This window comes from Scyliorhinus torazame, chromosome 2 (genome assembly GCF_047496885.1).
Source record: "Scyliorhinus torazame isolate Kashiwa2021f chromosome 2, sScyTor2.1, whole genome shotgun sequence".
Lineage (NCBI taxonomy): Eukaryota > Metazoa > Chordata > Chondrichthyes > Carcharhiniformes > Scyliorhinidae > Scyliorhinus > Scyliorhinus torazame.
The window spans coordinates 328,407,434-328,433,205 of record NC_092708.1 but is presented as its reverse complement, the minus strand read 5'-3'; the positions used below and the strand labels follow the sequence as shown (position 1 = coordinate 328,433,205).

The 25,772-nt window shown below is 50.4% G+C and overlaps 1 protein-coding gene across 1 annotated transcript in view; it reads right to left on the bottom strand.

Annotated features, from left to right (window-relative positions):
• pygl (phosphorylase, glycogen, liver) overlaps nucleotides 1-25,772 on the bottom strand; it is a 291,143-nt gene that overhangs the window by 208,328 nt on the left and 57,043 nt on the right. The window contains exons 3-5 of the mRNA XM_072489775.1: nucleotides 24,595-24,673; nucleotides 19,043-19,146; nucleotides 5,307-5,438 (exon numbers count right to left, since the gene is read on the bottom strand). Of these exons, the coding sequence (XP_072345876.1) occupies nucleotides 5,307-5,438; nucleotides 19,043-19,146; nucleotides 24,595-24,673 (315 nt within the window). The remainder of the gene's footprint in view (nucleotides 1-5,306; nucleotides 5,439-19,042; nucleotides 19,147-24,594; nucleotides 24,674-25,772) is intronic.

The following is a 25,772-nucleotide window of genomic DNA, read 5'->3' as shown; positions in this document are numbered from 1 at the left end:
AAGGTGGATCATTTGACGGGTTTTCAAACCAGAACCACAGCCCATTCCGCAAACTGTAACGGCCGTATTATGCCAAGGTGCTCCAGATGCCAAAGTTCGACCTCTACCTTGGTGAGCTAGGCATACGGGACTGGTCATGCCATGAAATATTTAGGCAGGGCCTCCGGGTCCAAGTAGATCTTTGCCCTTGTTCCTTTAATCTTGCCACAGCCCTCCCGAAACATCTCGGGATATTACCCGATGACCCCATACAGGCCTCCAGTTTGCATCCTGAAGGTCTGCTGCCAATCCAATTGTGTTTTTCTTTTCTGCAGCCAGTCTCTGCCCAGAAGACGAAGTCCTGGTCCTTGACGACCATATGGGGAAGTTGGACCATCTGTTGCCCATGGGCAACTGGGGTCACAGTGGTTCCTACGATTCGTAGAGGCTCCCCCGTGTATGTGGCCAACCTGGCCCAAGGCATATGGGCTTGATGCTGGCTTGGAGGTGCCTGAAGGTCTGTTCTCCCATAATGGAGACAGTGGCTGCCATGTCCACTTCCATTTCCAAGGGGTAACTGTTGACTTGAAATTAAATTTTGATAGGGGCAAGTTTGGGGGTGGTGATGCAGTTCAACTGCATTAGTTTGTCCTGTTCGGGCTGGTCGATTTGCAGGGCCCAGGTCTGAGGTGGCTTCAGTTTCCAGCCTGGGCAGTATGCGTACTGACGATTCTGGCAGCCTTGCCTTGGGAGTATCTTTTGCCGTAGGTACAGCACCTTTGTGACTGCCCCCTGGAGTCTTCTGGGGAAGATTCTCTAGCAGTCCTGGAGTTTTGCGACCATCGGCCCATTTCCTTATGTACCGTGGCTGAGTCGTGAACAGGTAGAGTGTGGGGCGGAAGGTGCTATCTACAGACCCCAGTTTTCCGATATGGGGAGCATCTGACACTTAGCACGCTGTAGTCCATTGAACCTCGGAGTTCCTGGCCCCCTTTTTCAGCATTTTCCAGGACAGGGCCCGATTTATGGTTTTGTTAAGATCAATAGCGGGTTCTGCAGGCAGTTTTCTCTATGTCACTTAATTGTTTATCCTATATTCCAGCTGGTCCCATAGCATCGGTAGCACAGTGGCTAGCACTGTTGCTTCACAGCGCCAGGGTCCTGGGTTCAATTCCCGCTTGGGTCACTGCCTGTGCAGATTCTGCACGTTCTCCCTGTGTCTGCTTGGATCTCCTCCGGGTGCTCTGGTTTCCTCCCACAAGTCCCGAAAGACGTGCTGTTAGGTGAATTGGACATTCTGAATTCTCCCTCAGTGTAACGCGGACAGGCGCCGGAGTGTGGCGACTAGGGGAGTCTCACAGTAACTTCATTGCAGTGTTAATGTAAGCCTACTTGTGACACTAATAAAGGTTATATTATATTATCACTGGCAGCAATAGGCCAAATTCACAGTGTTCAGCAAGTTTCCTGAGCCTGGTCAGAAACTCTGTACAGGTTCTCCAGGGATTTTGCAGGATGTATTAAACTGTAGCGCTGGAGAATAACCAGTGGTCTTGGGCCGCAGTGGTTTGTCACTAAGTTGACCAGCTCAGTAAAGTTTTTGAGTCTGGGATGGCCAGGTAAGTCAGGCTCTTAATGATGCCAAACGCAAGGGCAGCACGGTGGCACAGTGGGTTAGCCCTGCTGACTCCTGGCACCAAGGTCCCAGGTTCGATCCCGGTTCTGGGTCACTGTGTGTGGAGTTTGCACATTTTCCCCGTGTTTGCGTGGGTTTCGCCCCAACAACCCAAAAGATGTGCAGGGTAGGTGGATTGGCCACGGTAAATTGCCCCTTAATTGGAAATAAAAATAAATTGGGTATTCTAAATTTTTTTTTTTTTTTAAATGATGCCAAACGCCTGGGCTCCACAGGCAGTCAAAAAGATGACCTTTTGTTGGTCATCACGTTCTAAGCCATTCTCACAAAATAAACAGCACATTCTTTCGGTGTACTAGGGCCAATCCTCCACGCCAAGATCATAGGGCCTGAGTTTCCCAAAAACCGGTTCCCTTCGTACACTTTTTACCGGAGACATTTTTGTTTAAGCAGGGCTGTCCAGAATCCCGTTCTTGCTCCTCATCGCCAGTGTACTAATTTAGGAAACATGAGTATAAAGGTTAAACCAAATATATTTTAACTCAAAAGTAAAGCCGCATTCGCATCATACAAAATAGTGTCCCAGCCAGGGTCGAACAGGAGCTCCCAGGCCTGGTCTGGAACAGTATTTAAAACGCTCAATAATAATAGAATTATAGAATTTTTTTTTAATTTAAAAAATAAAATAAATTTAGAGTACCCAATTGATTTTTTCCAATTCAGGGGCAATTCAGCGTGGCCAATCCACCTAACCTGCACATCTTTGGGTTGTGAGGGCGAAACCCACGCAAACACAGGGAGAATGTGCAAACTCCACACGGACAGTGACCCAGAGCCGGGATCGAACCTGGGACCTCGGCGCCGTGAGGCTGCAGGGCTAACCCACTTCGCCACCGTGCTGCCCGTAGAATTATAGAATTTACAGTGCAGAAGGAGGCCATTTGGCCCATTGAGCCTGTACTGGCCCTTGGAAAGAGCACCCTACTTAAGCCCACGCTTCCACCCTATCCACGTAACCCAGTAACTCGACCTACCTTTTTGGACACTAAGGGGCAATTTAGCATAGCCAAGCCACCTAACCTGCACATCTTTGGACTGTGGGAAGAAACCGGAGCACCCGGAGGAAACCCATGCAGACACCAGGGGCCAGGATGGGTGGTCAGTGAGTGCGCAGCAAGATGGCTAGGATAATGGTGGTCGGTGCCTGGGCACCGCCCCAGTCCTGTAGGAGGGCACCCCGGCCTGTTTCCACCACCCCCTTCCCCGGCCCTGGCAGGGGACTCCCCACCCCCAGACAGCACGGGTGGTGTCCGCAGTAACTCCACTCCGTCTCTTACCTCCTCCTCTCTCTTTCTCAGCAGCCACAACGCCAGATTCACGATTTTTGAGACCACAAGTGAACCACGCCGCCGGACCCCCAGCCCATTGGCGGCACTGGAGAATAGGGGAGAAAGTGCGAACTCCACACAGTCACCCGAGGCCGGAATTGAACCCGGGACCTTGGAGCTGTGAGGCGACAGTGCTAACCACTGTGCCACTGTATTGAGTTCCAGCTGGACGGACCTCTGCCTATTACCACAGGAACTCATACTCCACGAGCCCCATGGGGAGATCAATGAGTGATCCCTCGTGGTCCTTGTGAGGGTTGATGTGGAGATGCCGGCGTTGGACTGGGGTGAGCACAGTACGAAGTCTTACAACACCAGGTTAAAGTCCAACAGGTTTGTTTCGATGTCACTAGCTTTCGGAGCGCTGCTCCTTCCTCAGGTGAATGAAGAGGTCTGTTCCAGAAACACATATATAGACAAATTCAAAGATGCCAAACAATGCTAGGAATGCGAGCATTAGCAGGTGATTAAATCTTTACAGATCCAGAGATGGGGTAACCCCAGGTTAAAGAGTTGTGAATTGTACCAAGCCAGGACAGTTGGTAGGATTTTGCAGGCCAGATGGTGGGGGATGAATGTAATGCGACATGAATCCCAGGTCCCGGTTGAGGCCGCACTCATGTGTGCGGAACTTGGCTATAAGTTTCTGCTCGGCGATTCTGCGTTGTCGCGGGTCCTGAAGGCCGCCTTGGAGAACGCTTACCCGGAGATCAGAGGCTGAATGCCCTTGACTGCTGAAGTGTTCCCCGACTGGAAGGGAACATTCCTGCCTGGTGATTGTTGCGCGATGTCCGTTCATTCGTTGTCGCAGCGTCTGCATGGACCCACGGCGAAGAATCACTGAAACGACTACACAATGACATTAATAAGTTCCATCCAACCATCAGACTCACCATGGACTACTCTCCAAAATCAGTTGCATTCTTGGACACACTCGTCTCCATCAAGGACAGTCACCTCAGCACTTCGCTTTACCGCAAACCCACGGATAACCTCATGATGCTCCACTTCTCCAGCTTCCACCCTAAACACATTAAAGAAGCCATCCCCTATGGACAAGCGCTCCGTATACACAGGATCTGCTCAGACGAGGAGGAGCGTAACAGACATCTACAGACGTTGAAAGATGCCCTCGTACGAACGGGATATGGCACTCGACTCATCGATCGACAGTTCCAACGCGCCACAGCGAAAAACCGGACCGACCTCCTCAGAGACAAACATGGGACACAACCGACAGAATACCCTTCGTCGTCCAGTACTTCCCCGGAGCGGAGAAACTACGTCATCTTCTTCACAGCCTTCAACACGTCATTGATGACGATGAACATCTTGCCAAGGTCATCCCCACACCCCCACTACTTGCCTTCAAACAACCGCGCAACCTCAAACGAACCATTGTTTGCAGCAAACTACCCAGTCTTCAGAACAGTGACCACGACACCACACAACCCTGTCATGGCAATCTCTGCAAGACGTGCCAGATCATCGACATGGATACCACTATTACACGTGAGAACACCACCCACCAGGTACGCGGTACATACTCGTGCGACTCGGCCAACGTTGTCTACCTCATACGCTGCAGGAAAGGATGTCCCGAAGCGTGGTACATTGGCGAGACCATGCAGACGCTACGACAACAAATGAACGGACATCGCGCAACAATCACCAGGCAGGAATGTTCCCTTCCAGTCGGGGAACACTTCAGCAGTCAAGGGCATTCAGCCTCTGATCTCCGGGTAAGCGTTCTCCAAGGCAGCCTTCAGGACCCGCGACAACGCAGAATCGCCGAGCAGAAACTTATAGCCAAGTTCCGCACACATGAGTGCGGCCTCAACCGGGACCTGGGATTCATGTCGCATTACATTCATCCCCCACCATCTGGCCTGCAAAATCCTACCAACTGTCCTGGCTTGGTACAATTCACACCTCTTTCACCTGGGGTTACCCCATCTCTGGATCTGTAAAGATTTAATCACCTGCTAATGCTCGCATTCCTAGCATTGTTTGGCATCTTTGAATTTGTCTATATATGTGTTTCTGGAACAGACCTCTTCATTCACCTGAGGAAGGAGCAGCGCTCCGAAAGCTACTGACATCGAAACAAACCTGTTGGACTTTAACCTGGTGTTGTAAGACTTCGTACTTGTGAGGGTTGTCACAGTTAGAAAAGAAAACAGAATATTTAACAGCAGTGCATCATACAAATTGTTGGAAGTGAGCTCTTCTGATTATGAACACTAAATTCAAATATATGTGACTAAGTTTAATTGGATAAATGTAAATGTAAAAAAACGTACCTCTGCATCAATCCATTTGACATCATCATTGGTATGCAGTACACGGCCATAGAAGTAAACAGGTAGTACATACTCTGGACGAGCCTTTTCCCAAGGGTTGCCATGTCGCAACCAGTCATCAGGTTCCTCCACCTTTAATCATGCAGAATAAATCTCACATTTATTCATTTGTAAATAATTAATTATACAGTGCACAGAAAGCTGCTTACAGGTTTGGAGGCAAAATGCAGACAATTTGGGTTTAGATTTATTCTCACGTGTACCAAGGTACAATGAAAAGTATGGTTCGGCGGACAGTCCAGACAGATCATTTCATACAGGAGAAATATAGCACATATGATAAATACACAATGTAAATACATAGACATCGGGTGAAGTATATGGAGTGTAGTACTACTCAGTAGAGAAGAAGCGTGGAGAGATCAGTTCAATCCATAAGAGGGTCATTCAGGAGTCTGGTAACAGCGGGGAAGAAGCTGTTTTTGAATCTGTTAGTGCGTATTCTCAGGCTTTTGTATCTCCTGCCCGATGGAAGAGGTTGGAAGAGAGAGTAACCCGATTAGGAGGGGTCTCTGATTATGCTGCCCGCTTTCCCAAGGAAGTGGAAGATGTAGACAGAGTCAATGGATGGGAGATGGGTTTGGGTTGTGGACTGGACTGTGTTCACGACTCTCTGTAGTTTCATACTGTCTTGGGCCGAGCAGTTGCTATACCAAGCTGTGATGCAGCCAGATAGGATGCTTTCTATAGTCCAACTGTAAAAATTGGTAAGAGCCAATGTGGACACGCCAAATTTCCTTAGTTTCCTGAGGAAGTATAGGCGCTGTTGTGCTTTCTTGGTCGTATAGACATTGGTCACTAGATTGGGACTGTGGCAAGGGGTGAGGGAAGCAGCAAGAGGGAAAACCATACTTGACCTCATCCCCACCAACCTGCCTGCCGCAGATGCAGTTATCCATGACAATATCGGTATGAGTAACCACCACACAGGCCTTGTGGCGATGAAGTCCCGTCTTCACATTTAGGATACCCTCCATTGTGTTGCGTGCCACAACCACCGCGTTACCTCAAACAAATCTAGCAGCTCAAAACTGGGTTTCCATGAGGTGCTGTGGACCAACAGCAGCAGCAGAACTGTATTCAATCACAATCTGTAACCTCAAGGCCCGGCACATTCCCCGCTCTACCGTTATCACCAAGTCAGAATATCAATCCTAGTTCAACGAAGGACTTCCGGTTGCGGCGATGACCAGCTAAGCCGCACGTTTCGGCGGCTCCAGCTCGAATGGACCTTCGGGCTCTTTTAAGAGCCCCAACGGGGAATTTTTTCGGGATGAAACCCGGTGTGGGGTGTGGCAACAGGGAGTCCCACCCCAGCGAAAAAGAAAAATATCGGCGGCGGCAGCCAGATCTCGAAGAATCCTCGAGGGCAGTGGCAGAAGGAAGAAAGGAGCAAGATGGCGGCGGAGGGAGTCCAGGCGACATGGGGACCGGACCAGGATGAATTCTTAAGACGGTGTGTGGAGCTGCTACAAGCAATTGAGGGGCTTAAGGAGACACAAAAGGCCCAGGAGATAGAGCTCCGTGTGGTGGAGCAGAAGGTGACGGACAACGAGGACGAGATCCTGGGCCTAGCGGTCAAAATGCAGACGCACGAGGCGCTCCATAAGAAGTGCACCGAAAGGATTGAAGTCCTAGAAAACAGATCACGGAGAAAGAACCTCCGGATTCTGGGTCTCCCCGAGGGAGTGGAAGGAGCTGACGGCGGGGCGTACGTGAGCACGATGCTACGCTCGCTAATGGGAGCTGAGGCCCCCTCGGGCCCCTTGGACGTGGAACATCGGGTCCCTGCGAGGAGACCAAAGGCGGGAGAATCACCTAGGGCGATGATCGTGCGATTTCACCGCTTCAATGACAGAGAGGTGGTTCTGAGATGGGCCAAGAAGGTACGAAGTAGTAGATGGGAGAATGCGGTGATACGAGTGTATCAGGATTGGAGTGCGGAGGTGGTGAGAAGGAGGGCGAGCTTCAATCGAGCCAAGGAGGTGCTGCACAAGAAGAAAGTGAAGTTCGGGATGTTGCAGCCGGCGCGACTGTGGGTCACGCACCAGGAGAGGCATTACTATTTCGAAATGGCGGAAGAAGCATGGACCTTCATTAAAAACGAGAAACTGGATCAGAACTGAGAGACTGATGTTGGAGGGGAAACGACAATGCTGATGTATATAGAGATGTAAATTGGGGAGGGGGGGACATTGAGAAATGTGGGCGCCGGTGGGGGGGAAGAAGAGACACAGGCGGGGGATGGGGAATGGGAGTGAGGTGGCAGAGGGAGCTGCGCCATGAGGGGCGGGACGGCTCTAGAGAACGCGGGGTTTCTTTTTCTCGTTCCCGCGTCAGAAAGATGATGGCGGGAAGATAGGCGCAAGGTGGATGGGAGTTCCTCACACGGGGGGTCAAGGAGAGAGCGGGGGAAGCCGGGGTCAGTTGAAGTCAGCTGACTTTCAGAAGCAATATGGGGGGAGTAACCATGCTAGATGGGGGTCTGGCGGGGGGTGGGGGGGGGGGGGGGGGGATAACTGGGTTGCTGCTGCGGAGATCGAAAGGGAACTGGTAAAAGAAAAGGTGGTCGGGGCGGGAATGCGCCGCCTGGGGGACGGGTGGGTGCGCGGAACCGGGACGTGGGACTGGCCCAGAGAGGGTGATGGCTAGTCAACAGGGGAGGGGGGCGGGCAGCCCCCCAGTCCGGCTGATCACGTGGAACGTGAGAGGCCTAAATGGGCCGATTAAGAGGGCCCGAGTGTTCGCGCACTTAAAAGGACTGAAGGCAGACGTGGCCAAGCTCCAAGAGACGCACCTGAAGGTGGCGGACCAGGTTAGGTTAAGGAAAGGATGGGTGGGACAGGTGTTCCACTCAGGGCTGGACGCAAAGAATAGAGGGGTGGCCATATTGGTGGGGAAACGGGTGTCGTTCGAGGCTAGGAACATCGTAGCGGACAGCGGTGGCAGATATGTGATGGTGAGTGGCAGACTGCAGGGAATGGAGGTCGTGTTGGTTAATGTATATGCCCCGAATTGGGATGATGCGGGATTTATGAAGCGGATGCTGGGACGTATCCTGGACCTGGAGGTAGGAAACCTGGTAATGGGGGGGGGACTTCAACACCGCGCTGGACCCAGGGTTAGATAGATCTAGATCTAGGACCGGAAGAAGGCCGGCAGCGGCCAAAGTGCTTAGGGGGTTTATGGACCAAATGGGGGGAGTGGATCCGTGGCGATTTGTTAGGCCGCTGGCCAAAGAATACTCCTTTTTCTCCCATGTCCATAAGGTATACTCCCGGATAGATTTCTTCATTTTGGGAAGGTCACTGATTTCGAGGGTGGAAGGAACTGAGTACTCAGCCATAGCTGTTTCAGACCATGCCCCACACTGGGTGGATCTGGAACTAGGAGAGGAGAGGGAGCAGCGTCCACTCTGGCGACTAGATGTGGGATTATTGGCGGACGAGGGAGTCTGCGGAAGGGTGCGGGGATGTATCGAAAGGTACCTGGAGGCCAACGACGATGGGGAGGTCCGAGTGGGAGTAGTATGGGAAGCACTGAAGGTGGTGGTCAGGGGAGAGTTGATCTCCATCAGGGCTCACAAGGGGAAAACAGAGGCCAAAGAAAGGGAAAGATTACTGGGGGAGATTCTGAGGGTAGATAAAAAATATGCGGAGGTCCCGGATGAAGGACTATACAGGGAGAGGCGACGACTCCAGATGGAGTTCGACCTGCTGACCACAGGGAGGGCAGAGGCACTGTGGAGGAAGGCACAGGGGATGAGATATGAATATGGGGAAAAGGCGAGTCGCTGTTGGCCCACCAGCTTCGAAAGAGGACAGCGGCGAGGGAGATAAGGGGAGTTAGGGATGAAACGGGAGCCACGGTGTGGAGAGCAGGGAAGATAAACGAGGTGTTTAAGACCTTTTACGCGAGGTTATATAGGTCCCAACCCCCGGAGGGAAAAGAGGGGATGCAGTAGTTTCTGGACCAACAAAGGTTCCCGAAGGTGGAGGAGCAGGAGGTGGAGGGCCTGGGGGCGCCAATTGGGGTGGACGAGGTGACCAAAGGGCTGGGGAACATGCAGGCAGGGAAGGCCCCGGGACCATATGGGTTCCCGGTGGAATTCTATAGAAAATATGTGGACTTGTTGGCCCCGCTGCTGGTAAGAACCTTTAACGAGGCCAGAGAAGGGGGGACCCTACCCCCGACAATGTCGGAGGCGACGATATCACTAATCTTGAAGCGAGATAAAGACCCACTGCAATGCGGATCCTATAGGCCTATCTCACTCCTAAATGTGGACGCCAAGTTGCTGGCAAAGGTGCTGGCAACGAGGTTAGAGGATTGTGTCCCGGGGGTGGTGCACGAAGACCAGACAGGGTTCGTAAAGGGGAGACAATTGAATGTCAACGTGTGACGGCTATTGGGGGTGATGATGATGCCCCCAGCAGAGGGGGAGGCAGAGATAGTGGCGGCAATGGATGCAGAGAAGGCATTTGATAGGGTAGAGTGGGAGTACCTATGGGAGGTGCTGAGGAGGTTCGGGTTCGGGGAGGGGTTTGTCAGCTGGGTTAAACTCCTCTATGGGGCCCCAACGGCAAGTGTAGTCACAAATCGGCAAAGGTTGGAGTATTTCCGACTACACAGGGGAACAAGACAGGGATGCCCGCTGTCCCCATTACTGTTCGCGCTGGCAATTGAACCACTGGCCATAGCGCTGAGAGACTCCAGGAAATGGAGAGGGGTGGTTAGAGGGGGAGAGGAACACCGAGTGTCACCCTACGCGGATGGCCTACTGCTGTATGTGACGGATCCAGTGGGGGGGATGACAGAGGTCATGCAGATATTGAGGGAGTTTGGAGATTTCTCGGGATATAGGCTTAACATGGGAAAGAGTGAGCTTTTCGTGATACACCCTGGGGACCAGAGTAGAGGGATAGATGGCCTGCCGCTAAGGAGAGTGGAAAGAAACTTCCGATACCTGGGGATTCAGATAGCCAGGAGCTGGGGAACCTTACACAGACTCAATCTACTCGGCTGGTGGAACAAATGGAAGAGGATTTCAAAAGGTGGGACATGCAGCCGCTGTCACTGGCGGGCAGAGTGCAGGCGATTAAGATGATGGTCCTCCCGAGGTTCCTATTTGTGTTCCAATGTCTCCCTATACTGATCACTAAGGCCTTTTTCAAAAAAATAGATAGGAGCATCATGAGCTCCGTGTGGGCAGGGAAGGCCCCGAGGGTAAGGAGGGGGTTCCTACAACGTAGCAGAGACAGAGGGGGACTGGCGTTGCCGAATTTGGGCGACTACTATTGGGCCGCCAATGTGGCGATGATCCGTAAATGGATGATAGAGGGAGAGGGAGCGGCGTGGAAAAGGTTGGAGATGATATCCTGCAAAGGAACGAGCTTAAAAGCGCTGGTGACGGCGCCATTACCGTTCTCCCCGAAAAAGTTTACCACAAACCCAGTGGTGGCGGCAACATTAAGTATCTGGGGGCAATGGAGGCGACAGGGGGGTGTGCTGGGAGCCTCGGTGTGGTCCCCGATCAGGAACAACCATAGGTTTGCCCCAGGGAGGCTGGACGGAGGATTCCAGAGCTGGCACCGGGCAGGAATCAGGAGAGTGGGAGACTTATTTATAGATGGGACGTTTGCGAGCTAGGGAGCGCTAGAGGAAAAGTATGAGCTGCCCCTGGGAAATATCTTTAGGTATATGCAGGTGAGAGCGTTCACGAGACAACTGGTGAGGGAATTTCCGCTGCTCCCGACACAAGGGATCCAGGACAGGGTGCTTTCGGGGGTGTGGGTCGGGGAGGGCAAAGTGTCCGAGATATACCGGGAGATGAGAGAAGAGGGGGAGGAGCTGGTGGACGAACTGAAGGGAAAATGGGAAGAGGAGCTCGGGGAGGAGATTGAGGAGGGGGGGGAGGTTAAATTGTTTGTGTTCTAGATGGGGAGAGGAGGTGGGGGGAGCATTACTTTGTGTTATTTGGTTAGTTTATTATATTATTTAAACAACGTGAAATATCAGTTATCACGTTACCATTTTTGTTGATTTGTAAGGGGAAAATATTGTGTTTGAAAACTTTAATAAAATATATATTTTTTTTAAAATCCTGGTTCAACGAAGAGTGCTGGAGGGCATGCCTGGAGCAACATCAGGCATACCTAAAAATGAGATGTCAACCTGGTGAAACTGCAAAACAGAACTACTTGCGTGCCAAACTGCATAAGGAGCAAGTATTAGACAGAGCTTAGCGACAAATGGATCAGATCTGAGTTCTGCAGTCCTGCCACATCCAGCCATGAATGGGGGTGGACAATTAAGCAACTTATTGGAGGAGGAGGCTCCACAAATATCCCCATCATCAATGATGGAGGAGCCCAGCGCAGCAGTGCAAGACATAAGGCTGAAGCATTCGCAACAATCTTCAGCTAGAAATGCCGGGTGGATGATCTGTTTTGGCCTCCTCTGCAGGTCCCAGCATCACAAATGTCAGTCTTCAACTAATTCAACTCACTCCAAGTGATATCAAGAAAAGGCTGAAGGCATGGATACTACCATAAAACTGAAGACTTCTGCGGGCCTAGCCGAGCTGTTCCAGTACAGCTACAACACTGGCATCTACCTGGCAATGTGGAAAACTGCCCAGATATGTCCTGTGCACAAGAAACAGGAAAATTCCAACCTGGCCAATTACCGCCCCATCAGTCTAAACTCGATCAAGTGATGGAAGGGGTCATCAACACTGCTATCAAGCAGCACTTACTCAGTAATAACCTGCTCACAGGAGCATGCGGGGTCCCCGGGGGAGGACCTACTCAGGGAGAGACGGAGATTGCAGGCGGAACTGAGGGTGCTATCCACAAGTAAGGCCGTGGAACATCTTAGGAAGGCGAGGGAAGTGGTGTATGAGCATGGGGAGAAGGCCAGCAGATTGCTAGCACAGCAACTCAGGAAGAGGGAGGCGGCCAGGGAAATAAGTAGAGTGGTTGATGGGGAGGGGAGCAGAGTGGAGGACCCGGCAGGACTGAATAAGGTATTCCGGGACTTCTAAAGTAAGCTGTACACTTCAGAACCCCCGGAAGAGCCGGAAGAGATGAAAAGGTTCCTGGATGGACTAACCTTCCCAAAAGTAGGCAGGGGACTAGTGGACGGGCTGGGGGCCCCGATTAGAGCGGAGGTGGTATTGGGGGGCCTAAAGGTCATGCAGTCGGGGAAAGCCCTGGGACCGGATGGATACCCAGTAGAGTTTTACAAGAAGTTCTCGGAGATAGTGGGACCGGTCCTGACAAGGGTTTTTAATGAGGCAAGGGACAGAGGGACCCTGCCACCGACGATGTCGCAAGCCACCATCTCGGTGATACTAAAGCGGGACAAGGACCCGGAATCCTGCGGGTCATACAGGCCGATCTCCCTGATCAATGTGGATGCCAATGTGGATGTCCTGGCGATTAGAATTGAGGACTGCGTACCGGAGGTTATTGGGGATGATCAGACAGGGTTTGTGAAAGGCAGGCAGCTGACAGCTAACTTGAGAAGATTGCTTAATGTGATCATGATGCCCCCTGCCCCCCCTGTTGTTCGCATTGGTGATCGAACCATTGGCCATGTCATTGAGGGAGTCTAATAAATGGAGGGGGGTGGTCCGAGGGGGAGAAGAGCATCGGGTGTCGCTATATGCGGATGACCTGTTGCTGTACGTGGCGGATCCAATGGAGGGGATGGTGGAGGTGATGCAGACTCTAAGGGAGTTTGGGGAGTTTTCGGGCTATAAGCTCAATGTAGGGAAGAGTGAGCTCTTTGTATGACAGGCGGGGGACCAAGAAAGAGGGATAGGGGACCTACCGCTGAGGAGGGGGAGGGGAGCTTTCGCTATCTGGGGATCCAGATAGCCAGGAGTTGGGGGACCGTACATAAACTGAATCTGACGAGGTTGGTGGAGCAAATGGAGGAGGATTTCAAAAGATGGGACATGCTACCGCTCTCGCTGGCGGGTAGAGTGCAGTCGGTCAAAATGGTGGTCCTTCCAAGGTTTCTGTTTGTGTTTCAGTGCCTTCCCATCGTGATCACTAAGGCCTTTTTTAAGAGAGTAGGCAGGAGTATTATGGGGTTTGTGTGGGCGAATAAGACCCCGAGAGTAAGGAGAGGGTTCCTGGAACGTAGTAGGGACCGAGGAGGGTTGGCGCTGCCAAACCTGGGGAGCTACTACTGGGCAGCAAATGTGGCGATCCGCAAGTGGGTTATGGAGGGAGAGGGGGCGGCATGGAAGAGGATAGAGATGGCGTCCTGTAAAGGAACGAGCCTGGGGGCGTTGGTGATGGCACCGCTGCCGCTCTCGCCGACAAAGTATACCACGAGCCCGGTGGTGGCGGCAACGCTAAGGATCTGGGGCCAGTGGAGACGGCACTGGGGTGCAACGCGAGCATCGGTGTGGTCCCCGATCAGGGGTAACCACCGGTTTGTCCCGGGGAAGATGGACGGGGGGGTTCCAGAGCTGGCATCGGTCGGGGATTGGAAGAATGGGGGACCTGTTCATCGACGGGACGTTTGCGAGCCTAGGGGCACTGGAGGAGAAGTTTGAGTTACCCCCGGGAAATGCCTTTAGATATATGCAGGTGAGGGCTTTTGTGAGGCGACAGGTGAGGGAATTCCCGTTACTCCCGGCACAAGAAGTTCAAGATAGGGTGATCTTGGGTGTATGGGTCGGGGAGGGCAAGGTGTCGGAAATACACCAGGAGTTGAAAGAAGAGGGGGAAGCGCTGGTAGAAGAGTTGAAGGGTAAATGGAAGGAGGAGCTGGGGGAGGAGATCGAGGAAGGTCTGTGGGCTGATGCCCTAGGTAGGGTTAATTCCTCCTCCTCGTGTGCCAGGCTCAGCCTGATACAATTTAAGGTGGTCCACAGAGCGCACTTGACGGGGGCGAGGTTGAGTGGGGTGAAGGACAGATGTGGAAGGTGCTCAGGGAGCCCGGCGAACCATGTCCATATGTTTTGGTCATGCCCGGCACTGGAGGGGTTCTGGAGAGGAGTGGCGGGAGCAATATCTCAGGTGGTGAAAGTCCAGGTCAAGCCAGGCTGGGGGCTAGCAATATTTGGAGTAGTGGACGAACCGGGAGTTCAGGAGGCGAAAGAGGCCGGCATTCAGGCCTTTGCGTCCCTAGTAGCCCGGCGAAGGATCTTGCTAATGTGGAAGGAGGCGAAGCCCCCCCAGCCTGGAGGTCTGGATCAATGATATGGCTGGGTTCATAAAGTTGGAGAGGATTAAGTTCGCCTTGAGAGGGTCTGCGCAGGGGTTCTACAGGCGGTGGCCTAGACTATCCCGCGGAGCGTTAGAGGAAGGTCGGTCAGCAGCAGCAGCAACCTTGGGGGGGGGGGGGGGGGGAGAGAGAGAGGAGGGAAAGGGGGGACTGCCTGGGAGGATGGATGAGCAAGAGATAACATGAAGGGTTGGGGAAACTGGCACGTACAGGTGAGGGCCAGTGTACAAAGCTGTGTAAATATATCATTTTGCCCTGTATATATCTTGCTCTGCGCGATTTCTCGTTTTTTTTTTTTTGTTACGGGGGGGGGGGGGGGGTTATTGTTTGTAAGGGAGAAAAATTGTGTTTCAAAAAACTATAATAAATATATTTTTAAAAATAAAAAAAAATGTGATCATGATGCCCCCGACGGGCAAGGAGGTGGAGGTAGTGGAGGCAATGGATGCTGAGAAGGCCTTCGACCGGGTGGAGTGGGGCTATTTGTGGGAGGTGCTTGGACGGTTTGGATTCGGGGAGGGACTGGTTAATTGGGTCAGACTATTGTACCAGGCCCCAAAAACTAGCGTTAGGATGAACAGGATAATGTCAGATTATTTCAGACTACACCGCGGGACCAGACAGGGGTGCCCACTCTCCCCGTTGCTGTTCGCGCTGGCCATGGAGCCGTTGGCGATGGCGTCGAGAGCTGCGAAGGGGTGGAAGGGAATGATTAGGGGGGGGGTGGAGCATAGGGTCTCTCTCTATGCGGACGACCTGCTCTTGTACGTGTCGGACCCACTGGCCGGGATGGAAAATATACTGGAAACATTGAGGGAGTTCGGCCGATTTTCAGGGTACAACTTAAATATGGCCAAGAGTGAGATGTTTGTGGTGCAGGCAAGGGGCCAGAATAGACTGAAGGAGCTGCCATTTAGGCTGGTGCAGGAAAGTTTCCGGTACTTGGAGATATAGGTGGCACGAGACTGGGGCAGGCTGCATAAGTTAAATTTGACTAGGGTGGTGGAACAAATGAAGAGGGAGTTTCGGAGATGGGATGCGCTCCCACTGTCACTGGCGGGGAGGGTGCAGACTGTAAAGATAACAATCCTCCCTAGATTTCTGTTCATCTTCCAGTGCCTCCCGATCTTTATCCCACGGTCCTTCTTCAAAAGGACTGGCAAAATCATCATGAGATTTGTCTGGGCGGGAAAATCCCTGCGGGTGAAGAAGGCGATGCTTGAAAGGAGCCGCAGCGAGGGGGAACTGGCATTGCCGAGTCTGATCAACTACTACTGGGCGGCTAACATAGCCATGATAAGGAAGTGGATGGTGGGTATGGTGTCTATCTGGGAGCGAGTGGAGGCGGCTTCGTGCAGGGGCACCAGTTTGGCAGCCCCAGTCACAATTCCCCTACTGCTGTCGCCGGCCAGGTACTCCACCAACCCGGTAGTGTGGGCGGCCCTGCGGATATGGGGCCAGTGGAGGAGGCATGTGGGGGGGCGTCTGTTTGGACTCCAATATGTGATAACCATCGATTCGCCTCCGGGAACATGGATGGAGGGTTTTGAACATGGCGGCAGGCAGGGGTGGGGAGGGTGGGCGATATGTTCCTGGAGGGGAGCTTTGCGAGTTTGAGAGGCTTGGAGGAGAAATTTGGGCTGGTATGGGGAAATGACTTTAGGTACTTACAAATGCGGGACTTTGTACGCAAACAGGTCCCATCCTTCCCACGCCTCCTGCCAATAGGGATCCAGAACAGAATAGTCTCTAGAGGAGAAGGAAGAGAGGGTAGAGTCTCGGATATCTACAAGGTGCTCATGAAGGGGGAAGAGTCCCAGACGGAGGAACTGAAAGTCAAATGGGAGGAGGTGCTCGGCGGGGAGATGGAGGACGGGCTGTGGGTGGAAGCTCCGAGTAGGGTAAATTCAACCGCAACATGTACCAGGCTTGGCCTGATTCAATTTAAGGTCGTTCACCAGTCCCACATGACGGTAGCTCGGATGAGCTATTCTTTGGGGTAGAGGACAAGTGCGCTAGATGCGCGGGAGGAGGGGGGGGGGGGACATTAGGGTAGAGTAGGAGGGATAAATAGGCGGGTAGTGTCTAGGGGAGAGGAGTGGGCATGTGCAGTATGGTTTGATTGAAGTAGTGGTTTTATATTGATGTTTGCACATTTCTGTTAGCTGTAACTGTTTACAATGCCAAAAAAATACCTCAATAAAATTGTTTGTTAAAAAAAAAGAAAACTCTCCAGAACACACTTCAGAAATTCACTCCCTTCTCTACCCTTTTAGCATAATCATTGCCCCATGCAATATCGGTGTGGTTTAGATTTCCCACCTAGGGCAAGATTCTGCTCTGTCTCTTTGATCTCTCAAGTACATTTTGTTTTCTAGTACTGTAATGTTTACCTTAATCAAAAGCGTAACCCTCCTCCTTTGTACCTTCCTTATCTTTCCTGAATATCTTTTATACAGAATTAAATATCCGGTCTTCCATTTTTCTGAGCCAGATCTTAGTTATCACCACTGCATAATTTTTCCACATGGCTTTTTGTGCCTGCAACTCACAAACCTTATTAAGCACATCAAAACTCTGAAGTCCAGCCACATCCAGTTATAATAGGTGGTGGACAATTAAACAGCTAATAGGAAGAGGAGGCACAATGAACGTACCATCCTCAATAAAAATGGAGCCCAGCATGTGAGTGCAAAAGACGAAGCTAAAGCACTCGCAACTATCTGCCAGAGGTGTTGAATGGATGATTTATCTCAATCTCTCCCCACCAGCACAGAAGCCAGTCTTTTAGTCAATACAATTCACTCCATATGTCAACTAGAAACAGCACAGCGCTCTGGATATAGCAAAAGCTATGGATCAGACAACAATCTGGTGCTGAAGAGGTGCTCCAGAACTACATGCGCCTCCAGCCAAGCTATTTCAATATAGCGACAAAACTGGCATTGAGCCAACAAAGTACAAAATTGCCTTGGTATGTCACGTCCATAGGACATATTTCTGCCCCATCAGTTTACTCTCGATCATCAGCGACAAAGTGATGGAAAGGATTGTTGACAGTACGATCAAGCTGCATCAAAGAGCCAAGCTGCATCAAAGAGCCAAATTAAAACTGGCTGAAGGTATACCTAGTACCAAAGAAGATGGCTGAGGTTTTTGCAGGCCAATAATCTCAGCCCTCAGACACCACTGTAGAAGTTCTTCAGAGCAATGTCCTACGCCCAACTATCTTCAGCGGCTTCATCGATGATATTCCCTCTATCATAAGGACAAGTTCGCAGTATTCAGTTATATTCACAGCTCCTCAGATAATGAAGCGGTCCATGCCCAAATGCTGCAAGAACTGGGTAATATTCAAGCTTGTGTTGATAAGTTCAAGTTATATTCAAGGCACATGTGTCAGGCAATGACTCTCCAACCAGAGAGAATATAGCCATCTCCTTATATCATTCAATGATATTACTATTGCTGAATACTGCATCCTCAATATCCAGCAGGCAGTGGGGAGGGGTTGGTTACCATTGAGCAGAAACACAACTGGACCAGCACAAATAGTGCCACAGCTGTAAGAACAGGATATTCTGTGGCGAGTAGTTCACCTTCCATGCCTCACTTCCGCCACCCCCCCCCCCCCCCCCCCCCCCCGGCCTCCATCCTCCCCCTTTCATGGCCATGCCTTGTCTCAGGCCCTGCCCCTTAGCAGTGCCCACTGACACCCTGGCAGTGCCAACCTGGCTCCTCCCTTTCTTCTTGCAGAATGTTCTGTACCCTCTTAGTTATTTCCCTTATCCCGGCCCCAGGAGGCAACACATCAGGCGGATCTCTTGTCGGTGGTAGCAGAGCCGTCTATCCCTCCCATAATTATTGAATTCATAATTACAACTGGATTCCTGGACTTTGCTGTACTTTTTTGTGCAGTCATTTGCCACATGGTGGCAGATCAGGACTGTCACACTCTTGGAGGATGTCTGCACTGCCTGCATCTTCCTACCCTTCCACCTGACCAGTCACTTGTTATTCCGAACTGGAAAATTTCCCAGCCAATCATTCAAATTTAGAATCTTAACTCACTGACAATTAACATTTTATGCGAGAGTTTTCACAACTGGGACCTAAAGTTCCTGAAGTTTGCCATCATTAAATTATGCAATACAGTGCACATGAATATACTTTAATGTACGGAAAATTACTGGTTCGCTGTCTACAACTTTGGATCTATGGCACATATGAATGAAAAGTCCCAGGCTGTGTGACCATAATTTTTTGAATGTGGAACTCTGCCGACAGTAAGAGGCCATAACAATTTCAAACTAATGATTACAAAACAGTCAATACTTCCAACTAAATTAATAGTGAAAAATCAGCAGTTAGGAAAAATATATATGAGAAGATAAAGAAAACTGATGGCAATCAATAATTCAAAAACATACCTGCCAGCCATCTTTGATCTTCTGATTGAAAATCCCATATTCATATCTTATACCATACCCATATGCAGCCAAGCCCAGTGTTGCCATGGAATCAAGGAAACAGGCTGTTGGAAAAGTACAAGCAAAACAAAGTTTTAAGAAGATAAAGAAAATAAACAATTCATAATAAAAGCTTACAAATCTTAATGACTAGGTCATTAAAATTTCAGAGAAAGTGCATCCCATCGCCCACTAAATTGTGCACATTACAATAAAATCCTTTCTGACATGCTTTTATGCAACTTATTAATAGATGGCATTGTCACTTTACTGATGAGACCATCCATTTCAAAGAGCAGAAAGTGCTCTAAGACAGTCATTTTCAAACCCAGGATCGCAACCTGCGGCCATGCGTCGCAGCGTTTCCGATCGTGGGAAGCAGTGCCCAACGGCCACGACCAGCTTTTATAAATACCGGCTGCGACTGGCTTTCAGAATGCTGACATTCCCGCATATGCGTGTCCCCTCAGCAGTGCGCAAGGCCGGAGCCCAACAGGACAGACCGCCTCCTCCTGATGTCAGCGCCCTGACCCAGGAGCAGATTTTTAAAAAATTGACAAGAGTCTTCGTTCCTGGAGTGACGGCAGAGAGGTCACGCGCCCTATACACTGACGTCACGTGCCCTGCACTGAAGAGAGATTCCTCCATTTTGTTAGCAGCAAGCAAGCAACAAGACTGAAGAATTTAAAATGGATCGTTTTGTAATAAGGAAGAGAGGGCCAGAGACTCAAACAGGCTAGGATCTCACAACTAAATCTGCTGGAGCGAGCTGCCCAGGAGAATCCACACCAGGACAAAGCAGTGCTGGTGTTAGCTCCAGGGCCTCTGGTGAACAGCCCATTAAGAAGAGGCTGAAATCAGGAACAAAGCAGAATAAAGATGATTTTTTAAGGTATGGATTTATTAATTGTACCAATGTAAATCAGGATACAAAGCCCATGTGTTATAAGCAGGGAAGTACTGGCAAATGAAAGTTTAAAACCCTCAAAGGCATTTGAAGTCTAAGCATGGCATGTTTGAGGACAAACCTTCTGATATTTTTTAACGGATGCAATGAGAACTTAAATCGTCAGCTGAAGTCCTTAGCAGAAATGTAATATTGAATGACAAAGCAAGTGACATCGTGAGGACTATGCAGGCTCACCTGTCATATTAAAGGTAAGCGAAAATGGTGGGTCATAATGTTCAGGCGCCGTGGATCGCGAAGGTTGACCGGCATAGGTCCCGAAGGATAGTCAATTGGTAGAAATGGGTCCCGGGGAAAAAAAAAAAGTTTTAAAAAACACTGCTCTAAGATTACAAAACAACCCTGTAGATTCTACAATCCATGCTAATCATATTTTACAGCCACAGCCAAATGCTATATAAAAGGAAATTACCATTTTCATAAAATCCTTTAAAAAGTTTGGAATGTTGCCTTTGTATAAAGACCTGGGCCGGGATTCTCCCCTACCCGGCAGGGCGGGCCGTACCGGCATCAAGGAGTGGCGTGTACCACTCCGGCATTGGGCCGCCCGGAAGGTGCGGAATCCTCCGCATCTTCAGGGGCTAGGCCGGCGCCGAAGGGCTTGGCACCACGCGAACCGGCGCCGAAGGGACTCCGCCGGCCGGCGCAAGTTGGCGCATGCGCAGGAGCGCCAGTGTGTGCTGGCGTCATCCCAGCGCATTAGCAGGGGGGATTCTTCTCCGCGTTGGTCATGGCGGACCGTTACACCGGCCGGCGCAGAGGGAACGAGTGCCCCCACAGCACAGACCCGCCCGTGGATCGGTGGGCCCCGATCACGGGCCAGGCCACCGTGGGGCCAGATCTCCCCACGTCCCCCCGAGGACTCCGCAGGCCGCCTGCAGAGCCAGGTCCCGCCGGTACAGACCTGGCGTATTTTACGCCGGCGGGACCTGCCGAAAACGGGCGGCCACCGACCGTGGGCCGGAGAATCGCCGGGGGGTCCGCTGCCAATGGCACCCGACTGGTGCGATTACTGCCCCCGCTGAAAAACCGGCGCCGGAGAATCCGGCAGCCGGCATCGGGGCGGGATTCACGCCGCCCCCCTGGCGATTCTCCAGCCCGGCGGGGGTGGGGTCAGAGAATCCCGCCCCTGTTCTTCTGTATTTACTTTCCTTCTCAGCCACCTCAGCAATATCACTAGCACGTGCACTCCAAAACAATGATGTACTCGACTGGGAGCATGAACTTTGTACTGGCGTAAGAGCCAAACTAGCCTTCATTACCACAAATATTCCTCTGCTAATAAATTACATGGGCTGCAATTCTACATGTTATTTGTGGCGGGTGGCCGACCGAGAAGAACATGAAATTGTGCCAGGAGACGTAGGGCACACGACCGGACATCATTGCGCACTCGCATATTTTGATTGGCAGGCACACACAGAAGTTAATCACCCAGTTAAGGCAATTAAAAGGACAATTGACTGGAATATTAATTTGCCTGTGCAATTTTTAGGTCAGCACACGTGCAACACGAGCAGGCAGCCATCCCATTATTTTCACTTTTCTGATCCATGGATGGGATAAAAGAGGGCTGGAGAATTGACTGAGAGAATTGTTAGGATTTCAGGTGAGAGTTTGCTGTTGCTTTAGGCTTGAGGTTTCAGACCTTTTACTCTGTTTTCTTTTGAACTATTTGCTTTGTTAGTCGTGTTTCACAGACTCTTTGGTCAACTCTGTTGGAACATTTCTGCCTATTGCAACCTTCAGTGCGTGGGGCAGTGTCATCTGCATTTCAGCAGATGGGGATTGTGTACTTTTCAGGGGGCATCTCCTCTGAGGAGGGCGGGGTCAGAAGGAGGGGAGAAGCGAAGGCCAGGTGTCCGCAGGTGTCCTGTGGGAGGAGAAGTGCCCGCACAATGGGTGCAGGGCTAGCAGGGAGAGCAAGGCAGATGGCACCACAGAAGATGCGGAGAGCAAGGCAGATGGCACCACAGAAGATGCCACAACTCCACAGCTACAGTGTACAAACAACAATCTTGCTACTTCAACATGTCGAAGACCCAGTGCTGCAGGAAGCTGTGCCTCTAGGGGTGCCGTGACATTGTTATGCCACATGACAGGGATGGAGATCGCCTCCAACTGTGTATGGCAGGCAGTGACCAGTGAGGTACCACAGGGATGACCTCTTCCACAGGCTCAGCATCAGGCTGAGGATCCAGCAGTCCTCCGACTGCTGTCCAGCCCGGGGTTTCCTGCCTCCATCTGATGTCCGTCAGCAGCTGTGTGGTGCTCACCACATTGTGCCCCAGAAGCCTGACCACTAGCATTTCCCATCGAGGTGCGTGCACCTGCGCTGGTGGAGGGTGGGGATGACAGCTGTAATGGGACTATTATGATGGCATCCTCAGAGCTCTCCTCCGAGATGTTCTCATGGAAGGCTGAAGAGAACCCACCCGGATGGACCAGCACCATCAGCAGCAGGACTTGCAGGAGAATGGACAAGTGGTCAGTGGGAGGGATGGGTCAGTCAGTAAGGCAATAACAACATACGTTTGACAGGTTCTTTGGCCGGGTCTGGTGGTTCCTCACCTCTGCGGCGTCCACCAGCCTCTGCGTTGGTGACCGCTCTGTCCTCGTCCATCCCAGCCACCTCTAGGGCCCGTTCCTCGAAGGTGGTGAGGATTCTTATGTCTGGCACACCACTGCCAGTCTGGGCCCTCTCCTGGTAATTGTGGGAGAGCTTTTCCTGAGGAGACACAGAGAGGGCATTATTTGCCACACGCGTGATTCACAGTGGTGGTGGGGGGTTTGAAGGGAGGGGGCTGGAGCGAGAGTTGGGGTCGCATGGAGATCTGAGGGGGTGGATGCTCGCTTGGGGGCGGAAAGGTCTTGGGGAGGGGGGAGGTTATTGTCTACTCAATTGTGCTGCCCGGTGTAGGTCATTGACCTTTTTCTGGCACTGGAGGCCAGTTCTCCTGGTCACATTCCCGGAGCTCACAGCCGCCGCCACCTCGTCCCAGGCAGCACTGGCTGCCCAATGTCTGACCCTCCAGGAACAGGACATCCCTCCTGGCCTCCACTGTGTCTAGGAGCCGCCCCAGATCTGCATCCCCGAATCTTGGGGCCTGTTTCCTGGGCCCCATTGTTGCAAGCTGGCTGGGGTTCGCTAAGCAAGTGCTGCTCGGCCTCATTAGCGGGGGGCTGCGGTGCCAGCGAATAGGCTCACTACCACACTTCAAAATCTTTCCAGGGAATCGTGCCAAGAATAATTTGCGGGATTGCAAATGATTCACTGAGAGAACAGTTTTTGAGAAAGGTGGATCTCACGCTGGAGTAATTAGTAAATATTTGCCACGGCAGAGACAATAAAATGCCAGATTAAACAGGTGACAACGATGATATGCCACACATGGTTTAGCAGTTAAGGTACAGTAAAACAGAAACATTCCTGGTGAAAACAAACAGGCAGTGTGAAGGTAAAAAGAATAAAAGTGCTATTAATACATGTAAATGCCGTTGATGCAGAACACAGTACTTACCATGTAGTTTTACAGTCTACAGAAAGCAGTGCAAGAACCGTGATAAACTATCACTTTGCTAAGATGTGTAAATGGAAGAAAGTGCACACAATTGCAGATGATGACGCAGACACAAACTAAATTTTTCACTCGTACAGCAACTTCAAAAGAAGACGAATGGAAGTTTGGTTTAAAAATTGCCAAATGTTGGTGAATTTCAAGCTTGACAGAAGTGCACAAGCAAATGTAATTTCCCATAAGCCTGCAAAATAAGTAAATTAAAACTGCTAACTGAAACAAAAGTGAACATGTCTATTTACACAGGTGAAGAAATTGCTGAAGAATGCTGATGCATGCTTAAAGTGAACTACAAAAAACAGTCTTAAACCCTTCCATTCATAGTGGTGAAAAATGACGCAACACCCTTCTTGGAATCAAAGCTTGTGAAAATCTGAATCAAATCAAGAGAATGACATCCCGAATGAGTAAAGATGTTTTCAAAAAGATTGATTGCCTAAAGGGCGGGCACACCATCAAGACTGAAGAAACTGTGGCACCCAAAATGTGCCTGCTCAAGTAAGTACCAGTAATGCTGAGAGACCGACGGAAAGCAGAGTTAGACAGAACAGGGAAACTTCACATCATCAGAACTGACAAAGCAGGTTAATTCAAATGTAATTGTAGAAAAATCAGATGAGAATCTGCGAGTCTGTCTGGATCCGAGACCTAAACCAGGCAATACAAGAAGTTATTTTTATTAAAAACACCTCCCTCTAGAGGTATTTTACTGAGGGTCTGCTACTCAATTCTGGCACGAAAATAAAAGATTGGAATTTAAAATCTCTATTTATTTGGTATAGTGTGAAAGGGGCTGAATTCTCTGCTGTCGGGATTCTCCGTTGCAACAGCAGCGCACCCACACCCAGGGATTTCCCGAAGGTTTGGGGCTGCCCACAATGGGAAACCCCATTGGCCGGCTGGCGGGACGGAGAATCCCATCCAAGGAAATTATGATGACAGGTGGGAACATGGAAGAATATAATTACCTGCAAGCCTTCCTAAACCTCCATTGCCAAGACCAGCATCATCTTCAATTTCCTCCAGTTCCTCAATATCTAAGCCCAGCTGAAGTAAAATGAATGCAATGGAATTAATTACACATTTACGTAGCTGTCTGTAGAGGCAAAGCAACAGTTATTTCAATTGCACTCTAAATAGACTTCAAATGATTTGACCAACATGGTACAGTGTGAGGCTTGTCCTGGTAACATGTGGCAAGGGTAAATATTGTAGCAGGGTAAGAACTGAAGCACAGCTGAACGTGTAACACAGTCCGTAGTTAAATCAATTTTAAAAAATCAACAAGTGATTGAGACAAATAATAAAATGATTAGAGAAACTACCTCCAGCAATGCAATGATATTTGTTGATTTATTTTGCTAATAGGGAGTAACTTTGGAGTTTTCAAGCTCAAACAAATGCATCATTTTTAACTGGGACTTTGTTCTTGCCACTAGGTCTACATGCTGCATGATGTGGATCATTCCTGAAATTTCAGTTAGTTGTGATCAGTAAGGACATGAATTACAGATGGGACTTCCCTCTCTCTCTTGCCTTATAATTATGGGCACCCCCAGAGTTGCAATGACAATCAAGTCCATTATTTTCAGCAATGACTCTGTGCTTCACTCTTGCCCAAACTTTGCTTTGGGCTGTGGTAAACCTGCATAGCCACGTTGATTCCTGAAGTTCGTTCTAAATCCCTTTTATCCTACCATGCTTCTTTACATGTCAGGGAGATAAAATCAAATTTATCATCAATACAGAAGTTCCTTTGTACGAAGCTTTTGGACGGCAATTTGAACAATGGGCCAGAGGAAGAGACAGCGAGGAGAAAACAGAATAGAAGGTTGTCAGGAGCAGAATAAAGTGGAGGTGGGATATAGAAAGAAATAGGAGTGAAAAAGAGAACAAAAAAAAGATACAAGAGCAAAACAAAAGGAAACAGAGAGAGGAGTGAAGTAAAGAATACCTGGAGTGATAAACATTCGCACTTATTTTGCAGATTTAGCAATATCTTTTATTATTCATTCCTGGCATGTGGGCGTTGATGGCTGGGCCAGCATTTATTGCCCATCCGTAATTGCCTTGACCTGAGGACAGTTAAGAGTCAACTACGTTGCTGTGGACTTGGAGTCACATATAGGCTAGACCAGGTAAAGAC